Genomic DNA, 10,447 nt, shown 5'->3' with positions numbered 1-10,447 from the left:
TACAATTATACACTTATTTTCACATAGCTATGAGAAGCATTAAACATGGACGTGTGTGCAATTGCCGTACTGTATTAAAGCTTTAACCAGGATAAAACCATATATTAAAAGCTAACATAAGCAGTAGCATTTATAAATAACAGCGTATCTAAAAGTATGAGACGACAACAAACAGGTTCTGCACGATCCTCTTCAATAATATCCTCTGCTTCTCAATCGGGCTCAAACTGATAAGCGATATTAACAGCGCCTTTGTTTACAATACAACCGGAGCACATGCCGCTGAGGAGAGGGGCAGGACGTTTAGACACGCACTAGAGGTGGTTTAGCCAATCACAACACACTGGGCTAGCTAACCAATCAGAGCCCATTGCCTATTTCTGAGGGAGGGGCTTCATAAAAGCAGGAAATTGATCAGCGCGTTTCTCAGAAAAGGGACAGAGCGGTGTGGAATAAATGTAAATTATGTGAAAAATAATGCATTTTTAAAAAAACGAAGCATTAACACATGTTAGACTGCACCCCATAAACACAATCAAGCCTAGAAAAAAAACACTGATCCACCCCTTTAAGAACTAGTCTGACCAACTAGCAGTTAGCCAAGGGGTAATTGGTCTTACTTTTCAGATTCAAATTAGGCCAATCTACGTTATGACCAGTCTTAAAGAAACAAATTAGATAAACTAAATTAAACTTGTAAGACATGCAGTTTATGCAACTGGCCACTGGTATCTATGTACTGTACAGTTCAGGTCCTTCCTTCAATGCAGGTCTATGGGATTTTTTTTCTTTCTACCATCCGCCATACTTTTATCACCACAGATGTCTAGCTATTCTTTACAGGCTGCATGGTTTGAGTCACCTCAAATGGTGCGAGGCAAATGTTTAATGCTTAGAGCTGTTAGTCATAACCTCAAACTCAAACTATGAGAAACAGTAATAGTGATAGTGATGCTTGTCAAACCAAGTGTAACTAATAATACGATGTCATACTGGTTGTGACATGCTGCTGTCCTCCTTCTATTGTTAGTGTTATTTTAACAGTAGTTTATTCCTCACGTTTTGTTACCCTTGCTAGCAGCTTCACTGTTATCACAATACAACAGAATTTGAGGAACTCAGTTACTTCTGTTTTATCTGTTTTTACTGAAATCCCCTGGGGTTAAAACACTGAACAACTAAACTAACCTTCCTTTTCTTCTTGTGTTACACTTATTCATAATGATACATAGTTTGTGTTTTTTTTTATATATTTCAACTAGCCTTAATTGAACTTGCTTGTGTTTGAACACCATACCAATGTACATATTTTCATAAAAAAATAAAATAAGATAAAATAAATAATAATACTAATAAAGAAAACATTTCTAGTAAAGGCATTAAAGCGATAAATCACAACTAAATAGAAAATCTATAAGACAAGAGCTGATGAAGAATCTAGCCAATCCTTACAACGGCACTCAGGTATAGCAAAAGGAGGAGAGGACTCTCATTTTACCAGATAAATGCATGTCATTTCTAATGACCTTTTAATTATTTATCCATTAACAATAACAGCCTGTCAGAGAGATAATAATTTCTGATCAGATAGAGACTGCTGTGTGTTGTCACTGCATTATTTATCTGCTGTATTTGACAATGAGTTATATGGGCCACCGGAGGAACTCAGGGTCATGCTACAGTCACAGATATACACAAAGCCATCATACACATTACACAGCCCATGACAAACTCCTGAACCTGAAGAGAACCAGACTTCAGAATGTACTAAACAAGTCTTGAGAATATTTTCCAGTACAAGACAAACATTTGAGTTTTCTCGCTTGATTTTTTTTTTTTAGAGGTATGTAATCAACAGTACTAAATATTCACCAAAAACATACAAGGATGATTCTACAGGTTCCAGTTCGAGCCAAAAGGGTTTTACAGCCTGACTATGTAGAGTTATACTCGGTGGTTTAAATCCGTTCTCACCTGGTGTTAAAGTAACTTCACAAGAGTTAAACCCTGTGTGCGTATATTTCTCAGACAGCTGACTGGTTTGAAAGATGTACAGTCCAACAGAATGCAAATATCAAAACACTTCAACTTTCTTAGTCTATTTTTGACACTTAATGTTCTTGTACAGAAGGCAATGATTACCAAAACTCACCCTCAAGCTGTGTATTACGTGAACCTCTCACTCTTCCCACCCTCTTTTCAAAACTGCTGACAGAAAAAGAAAAAGAAAAAAACGAGCAACTCTTTCACACACACACCCACTATTTTACTTCCCGTTTCTAGGACTGTCTGTCGAATCCCCCTCTACTGACCTTGACCTCTCACTGCACCCCTAACCTTTTTATCCTCTGGATTCTTACCATAAGTGTCCTACGGTGACATCGTAGTGCGTGTAGGTCTAGTGTGGGACTTCTTTCTCTCGCCAAAGTCAGCTAAAGAGTCTCCTCCTCTTTGTCTTGCCCTCTTATTTTCTCTTTCTCCTCCTCCTTTCTCTCGCTTCTCAGTCTTCCATCTGCTCTCACTTTACGTTGATGGGAAACAGGGAGAGCAGACATCCAGCCTAGACTCATTCACACACACACACACACACACACACACACACTCAAGATAAACAAGGAAGAGGGGTGGCAACTTGCAGTGCTCTCTTGTGTTACTCATTCTTGTTCCACTCTTGTGACAATTTATCTAAGGTTACACTTACTCTTGGTCCTCCTGTATAATAAACTCAGACTGTAAAACTTTTGTTAAGATCTCTACACATCTCTCAGTCTCTCTCTCTCACCCACTTACTTGCTAAAAAAGTATCGATTTCCTGCACACCAAAAAAGGAAGCAAACTTTTCCCCCCCCATTCCTCTAACCACTGACAAAGTACAGCAGTACTGAGCATGTTCACTATGACCACAAGGCCACACACAAACTAAATACACACAAAATACACATGTACTTAACCATAAACAAGAACTTCCATTTTTATTTAAAGCAAATTATAATGAGTTGCTACAGACACTCAACTGAGTCCTTAGATAAAAATAAAATATTTTTTATTAAATACAGTATATACATATATATATAAATTTGTTCCCAAACTATAACTAAGAATCCAAGCATAGATTTAGAGAGAAAGCTATCACAGGCATGACTTATTTTCATCCTGTTAGTTAATCATCACTGAAATAGTCCTGATACAGCACTTGTCAGGTAACAAAAATGCATGCATTTTATAAGATGAAATGATTATAGGTAACCTTATTATGAACCCATTAAAAAAAGAAAAATCCAAGAAATCAGGTTAATCATACTATTAAACACTCATGCACATACTAGTGCACACACATGTTTATCCATACTTGGCATTAAAAAAAATGGTATGGACCAATGACCCTAAACTGCCCCAAAATGCAGAAGTGAGAGAATCTGAATGTGAAGCCATCAAACTAGCTTTAATTTAGAGGTAAAAAAGTATATGCCACAAAATCAATGCCAATCACCACCTTTTAAATATACATATCCCACATCAAAATGCACCAACATTAAATGCAAATAAGTGATCTGCATTATACAGAAATGAGTCTTACCTCTCTTTCCTTGATTTTTAAAACATGTCACCTCATTAAAGGCAAAGGTCAAGAGAGTGAAATGGCCTGGTGGTTTTGAACAAGGCTGGACCTGCCATATCTGGATGGGATTCCTCTAGAGGAACTTCTAAAGAGAGAAGGAACACTACAAATGACATGCTTCTGCTGTTAAATACTGAAGACGAAAGAAGAGAGGAAATGATTTAGGAGGAAGAACGACAGTCATATAGAAAGTTAGAAAGAGCGAGAGTAGGTTTTACAACCACGGATCTATGCATCCAAACACACACAAGTGCTTATTAGCAGCACAATAACGGTTTTCAGAAAGAAAGATCAGAATCACACATTAATTCATAAATAATTTATAAATAAATTCAGAATATGGATTCAGTCTGTGAACTCTTCCACAGTTTAAAACACATAAATAGCTTTCCACATATTGACAAAACATAAATAAAACGTATGACCAAAAGCTGGAATTTACAAGAAATACATGCACATGTGGTAGTCTACTTTACAGATTGTTTTTTTTTTTTTAAAACACAAATGCAGAGATTACTAGCCAATTAAATATTTTAGTAATGACTTTTTAAGACTTAATTAATTTCCATAACTTTTCCTTGATATTTCCAGATTTTCCATGACCGTGGGAACACTATTCTCAATGCTAGCACTCCCCTTCAAGAGGAGTGATGCAAATCCAGTAAAACAGTTAAGTGACTCTTAAGGCTTTGAATAAACATACACAATTTTATAAACAGTGTAGGGCCTTGTGTGATTGGTTTGTGAACGCTTGTTTGTCTGTCAGTCTTTTCCTTTGTCTCGTATTATACATTTCTTCTGTTTAAATCAGTCCACTTTAATCCTAATGATAAGGTCAACCTTGAGTTTCATCTTCACCTCCCTTCTTCAGCAGGCCTGGTCTCAGATTTTAGTTTGACAAACTCTTTGGCAACCTCATCAGTTGAGCGTTGAGAGAGGATTTGTATTGCAGTGGTCCCGGTTTCATCAATGTTGATACGCGGGCCCAAGGGGCACCAGCACACGCAGCTTTTCCGGTCTGCTATGCCACGCAGCTGCAGTACTGAGATCCCGACCACCCGATCCGCACGACCGAAACAATAATCCTTTACCGTTATTTGAATCTCATAGCAGTCCAGACTCACGCCTTTACCCAACACACTGAGATTAAAATAAAGGAGAGGAAATGCACAAATGAGTGGACCATTCTCAGTAATATGTTTTTTTTTTACATTTTTAAATAAAAGTTTAACTGCCAGTAAGTACTAGTATTTATCTTATAGAAAATGTCCGTGTTTCAAACCACATATTTAATAGATGAGAGCATTTTTACTCACAATTGAAAGGCCTCGTTGTACTTAGCAGTCCAGCTGTTGTTTTTCGATTTGGTTGTGAATTTTCGTTTCTTCTCTGTGAGCTGTGGGCCGACCAGGTTAACCTCCACAAATGGACGAAACATCCCGGAGGTCTGCCATCTCATGTCATTTACCGCAATCACTGGAAGAGAAAGAGATAAAGAGTTCATAAAAAGACACCGGGGTTTTTTTTCAGCATCAAGACTTGATAAAATCATCATTATCTCACCAGACACTTAAATGCACAGATATAAGTCCTAAATTTAGCTCTTCTTTGCTGTAGTCTCACCTCTGACACTGAGTTTCTGCTCAGTGTTTCCAGCTGGGGGCGACAAATCCAGCTGAATCACTGCCTCCCCAATCAGCCGCTCAACCCCAGAGCCTGTCAATCAAACCACTTCATTTTACAAATACTGTATTTTCAACATATTACAGTCAAACATATGCATTTTTATTTTACACGTTATGCTTTGATTGTGGTTAAAATTTTGGGATTCTATTGAATGGATTTTAATCAAATTTTATAAAATGTGCCAGTGGTAGCTTAGGCGTTATTATATTACCCAAAATATTTAATAAATAATTATGTAATGTGCAGAGGAACTTGGAACAGAAATGCTTTTTTCCTAAAATGCTAAAAATTTCAAAGGCATTAGAGAGTCAATTTTGAAAAATAATTTTGTGCCACACTTTCCTATACACACACACACTGCTGTTCAAAATGTTACAAAATATTTATTTTAAACAAATGCTGCTTTTTTTTTTAAATGTGAAAAAATTTAAATATATCCCGATTTAAAAAAAACAACAATTATAATAATAAGACACGACCGTTTTTAACACTTATAATAAGAAGAAATGTTTCTTGAGCCGCAAATGTGATGGTAAAAGTAATGGCTGCTTAAAATTCAGCTTTGCTATCGCAGGAATAAATTACACTACATTAAACAATATTACTGCTTTTACTGTATTTTTAAATTAAATAAATGCAGCCTTTATAACATAAGGCACTACGCTCACAAAAACACAAAATCTTACTGACATATGCATTGTGTATATAAACATATTTTTATTCAATTTATTATTAAAATATATTATTAAATTATTTTTTACATTATTTTATTTATTTATTCTGTTTTCCCCTTCATTTCCTTAATTCTACAATATAATTCACTATAGAGAGAGAGAGAGAGAGAGACTATTCCTAGCCCTTCAAAGAGTCAAGGATGAACGAATCTTCGGCCCACCTCTGTCAGGTCGAACGTTCTCCTTGGGGGTGATCCTGATGCCCATACCATTTTGAACTGCAAGAAGAAATTTAATTTTAAAAATACATGAGTCATGCAAATGTCAAATAATTTATACAGAGATTGTGTGGCCATGTGCAAGGGTTGATAAAAGTCAGCACTTGAACATGTGTGCAAGTGTATGTATCTCACCCTGAGCATGTTGTGTTGTTACAAACGCCTTGATAAGAGCATCTGTGGTCTGTGTGTATAGGGAGAGAGCATAACGCAGCGTTGATAGCTCAGGGCTCTTCTCCAGGTACGCTTTTTTTAAACCGTTCCCACCAGCATGGAAGAAGAGCTATCCAGTTGCAGGTTAAAGAGAGAGAGAAAATTAGGCTGAATTTCCTTCTGCAAAAGGTACTACAGTTCACAGTAACTTATTTTGTCTGACAATGTTATTACGTGTGAAAAGGCATGATTGTGGTGAGCAGCTTTCTCAAGACTGTTTCAGATTCTCTCTCCTTCCCACACACTTTAATGACGCACCGATCCCAAGAACCCAAACACTCAGTGTGCAATGTGTTGACTTGGTGTGACAGTTCTGTTTTTAAGCAGACAGCCGACAATTTAACGTGTTGTAACTCAGCAGGCATGCCATATCCACCAACACACCTTGATTGAATCCAGTGCTGTCTCCACGATCACACATTGCCTTAGTGACAAGCTTTTTGGCTCCACCCCTCCCTGTAATGAGGGACGCATTAGCCACACCCACTGCCTTAGGCTACAGATAATATGTTTCAAGTAATTATAGTTAATACCTTTAGTTTAGACAGTTCCTTAGCAGCAGTAAGAAGTTGAGCTCCCTAAAAAAAATGAAAAACAATATTTCAAACCTCTGCCTGCCAGTATTATAAATTGAAAAAAAAAAATTATATTATTAACCGTCTAAATGTCAAAAGCGTGTTAACTTCAGAAATGCCATTATGGTCATGTTGCCTACTCTAGTACAAGACATTTTTCTCCTTATTTCAACAACTTGCCATAAGCAGCGCAGATGCCATCTCAAATTAAAAATCGTTTTAACTTTAAAACACTGCGGAAATTGCAGTCATGACAAATCAGACCACAAGTGACCACCAGTTAGAAAATGATTGTCAAAAAAATTTAAGATGAGGCTCATTTAAAAAAACTAAATAAAATAAATTTAGAACAAAAACATGATCAAATAAAATAAAGGCTCTTTTTTGGCATGTTTTGATTTTAAGGAAAAGTTATGGAATTATTGTTTCCATTGTTCATGATCAATCACCACTTTCACACGTCACTTTTGTCACAATCTCTTTTTTTGCGACTGCAAAATGCTACAATAAAACAAATTTAAAATAAAAACTGAAAAAAAAACAAGGAAAAGTCAGGAAATTGAGGAAAAGTTATTCAATTATTGTGTTTTCATGATTGATCATCACCGTCGCTTCTGAGCGATTGAGTACTGTAGTCTTTGATATCCCTAGATAGTATACTAACACTGACAATTGAAATAGCAATAATAAAAACATTGATAATGACAATGTAAAACAGTATATATTGTGCTCTGAGAGCAGGGACAGAGAATCATAGTACTGTTTGTGTCATGAAATGAGTTTTTAGGTGTCTAACGTTGAACATTATGTTTATGTTTCCTGTAAAATAACTTACTATACTGTTGCTGCTCTGAGGTAACACAATTGTTTTCTCCATGCAAATCAGAACATTCCTCCAGAGGTCCTTTAGCACACGCTTCAACACAGTCTTGTCACATATGTCTGCAAAGATGCTGAGGCTGCAACACACATCGCAAACAGACATGTGTATGTACATATTACATTTGGCAGTCTGGGGAATTTCCCTGGGCAATTTGTGAGATACAGTACAATTCAGCTGATGACAGGCTATCATTTCACTTTGTTCTGCTCTTTTATAGAATACCAAGTGTGCCAAGAAACAGAAATAGGCACACATGGAGACCCTTAGTGTGGCAAAATTGACAAGTGATCTGAAACTGAACTGGTCTAAAAGCAACTAAAGAAAGTTGAGCTGAACTGACTTTGTGTCGAGAAACTCCATGAGCGGCCGCAGTGCGTTGTCTGCATCAGCTTCTGCTGTGTTACGAGTATTCTGATTCAGAGGTCCTTTAATCTGATACAGGATCTCCGCCATCTGACGCACACATGCATTCATACGGGCCTGGAAACTATATACATATGGAAAGAGCGAGAGGGAGATAGGAATGGTATGAGCAAAAAAATTGCAGAATTCACAGATTCAAAATTACGCCAACAAACAAAATGACAATGATAACGGCACTATTTCCAAAATAGATTTTTTTCTGTAGCGCCTTTTAAAAATCATGTTTATATTGTATTCATTTATATTTGTTTATAGATGCATTCAAAATGCTTCAAAATAAAATGTATAATCAAATAAAATGTTTTTAGAATTAAATTTAAAAAAACTGAACCAAACAAAAACCAAAACAAAAATAAAGAATAGTGATTTTCTGACATTTATAAGCAGAACACTCAGAAACATTGCAATAATGATATTCAGATGAGATTCAGGATCAGAAAATTAAGTTTACCTCTTGGCAAACATGCCACTCAGGTTATCCAGAAAAGAATTAAGCTTCCCTTGCAGGTCATTGAGGATATCTGCAGCCTCTGAGTCGAGCTGTTGAGAATAACATGCACACACACATACATACACACATACACACACACACACACACACACACACACATACACACATGGAAAGAATTGTTAGTTTAATAGAAAATATCGAACTTAAACTAGGCAGAGGCGTGGAAAGGAAAGGAGAGAATGTAGGGAGAAAAAATCACAATGTCTGTCATGGTTCTGCAAGTGAATCAGCATCAGGAAAGTGAAACAAATTGGAAACATTCTCTATTAAAGCTGTTTTTCCACAGTAAGAAAAGTTTTGAGCAATACATCTGTCAGATCCAAAAACAGCTTAATTAAAGCAGGTGTTAAAAAAAAAAGAAAAACAAAGAGTGGAGGAGTTATGATTTCATTCCCATAATGAACAATAACATTTGTTTATTCAGTTTAATACTGCTGATGAAGAACAATTAAAACATCACACAATATCGACAGTAAGGGATGTAGATTTGATTCTGACAATCAGGGTGGTAGAACAGAGAAAACTTTTAAGTAGGGTTTGTTTGCTTTCGGTCTTTTAGCTTATGGACAGAAAGGACCAATAAAACTTTAAAACTACAGAACAATAGCATATTTATCCCTTATTTACACAAGAACGTGGTCCCAAACAGTATTTGGAAATGTTAGATTCCTAATGAACGAGTAAAATATAAAGTAAAGGGTTAACTAGAATAATCAAGTGTCAGAATAACAATAATCAGAAATGGACAAACAACCAATTCATATGACAACCTAAATTCGAGGTCATAATAAAATGGAGTCCGATTAAAATTTAATTGAAATTCAATTACTCTGCGCACGAAAAAGGCCGAACACACAGAAAATCTTCAGCCACCATTGGATACCTTCATTGGGCGGACCTTACAATTGTTAATCTTCATCACTAGTTTCTCACACTGCGCTGGTGTGATCATGGTCTCTTCCATAGTTGGTAACTCTAATGGGTTTCTTAGTCATAATTTTGTTGCCAAGGATTTTCCAGAGATTTTCAGTTGGGTTTACATCAGGACTCTGGGCCGACCATTTCATTATTTCAATGTTCAAGGAACTGCTTTATCTGTTTTGCAGTGTGACGGGGGCATTGTCTTGCAGGAAAATTACAGGCTGATTGGCAGATGCTTCCAGGGAAGGTACTGCATGTCTCTGAAGGAGGTTCTGATAAACATCTGCATTGACCCTCCCATGTGTCTGTATAAGAAATCCAACTCCCTCAAACCATGACACTTCCTCCTCAACCTTTCACTGATTTTTTTTTACGCATTTTGGCTTTAGTCTTTCCCAGTTTGAACTTTGGACCAGTTCTCCTCTGTCCACACAACATGCTCCTAAGCAAAGGTTAGTCTAGCCTTTTGATTCTTTCTGCTGATGAGAGGCTTCGTAACTGCAGAATGCGCTTTCAGCCCGACTTCTCTTAAATGTGCCGAGACAAATCCATACCCTGTTCAGCGCTAAATTGGCAAGCAATTCCAGCTGCAGTGTTGAACCGATTCTCCATTGAGAGTCTTCACATTATCCTGTCCTCTCATACATTTATCTCATGTGGAAGTC

The 10,447-nt window shown here is 36.7% G+C and overlaps 2 protein-coding genes across 3 annotated transcripts in view; both read right to left on the bottom strand.

The window, feature by feature from the left end:
* atp8b5a (ATPase phospholipid transporting 8B5a) overlaps positions 1–2,565 on the bottom strand; it is a 27,168-nt gene extending 24,603 nt beyond the window's left edge. For both annotated transcript variants that reach the window (XM_016286520.1, XM_016286521.1), the window contains exon 1: positions 2,361–2,565. The gene's annotated coding sequence lies outside the window, so the exon portion shown is untranslated. The remainder of the gene's footprint in view (positions 1–2,360) is intronic.
* Positions 2,566–4,393: 1,828 nt separating this feature from the next.
* Positions 4,394–10,447, bottom strand: part of LOC107595956 (protein unc-13 homolog B-like) — a 40,835-nt gene continuing 34,781 nt past the window's right edge. Inside the window, exons 37-46 of the mRNA XM_016286558.1 lie at positions 8,803–8,891; positions 8,269–8,415; positions 7,881–8,004; positions 7,004–7,048; positions 6,855–6,926; positions 6,393–6,540; positions 6,201–6,257; positions 5,243–5,335; positions 4,936–5,095; positions 4,394–4,759 (exon numbers count right to left, since the gene is read on the bottom strand). Coding sequence (XP_016142044.1) covers positions 4,474–4,759; positions 4,936–5,095; positions 5,243–5,335; positions 6,201–6,257; positions 6,393–6,540; positions 6,855–6,926; positions 7,004–7,048; positions 7,881–8,004; positions 8,269–8,415; positions 8,803–8,891 — 1,221 coding nt within the window. The 3' untranslated portion in view covers positions 4,394–4,473. The remainder of the gene's footprint in view (positions 4,760–4,935; positions 5,096–5,242; positions 5,336–6,200; positions 6,258–6,392; positions 6,541–6,854; positions 6,927–7,003; positions 7,049–7,880; positions 8,005–8,268; positions 8,416–8,802; positions 8,892–10,447) is intronic.

This window comes from Sinocyclocheilus grahami, unplaced genomic scaffold (genome assembly GCF_001515645.1).
Source record: "Sinocyclocheilus grahami isolate Dianchi unplaced genomic scaffold, SAMN03320097.WGS_v1.1 scaffold211.1, whole genome shotgun sequence".
NCBI lineage: Eukaryota > Metazoa > Chordata > Actinopteri > Cypriniformes > Cyprinidae > Sinocyclocheilus > Sinocyclocheilus grahami.
The sequence above is the reverse complement of the archived record's forward strand: the minus strand, read 5'-3'. Positions and strand labels throughout refer to the sequence as shown.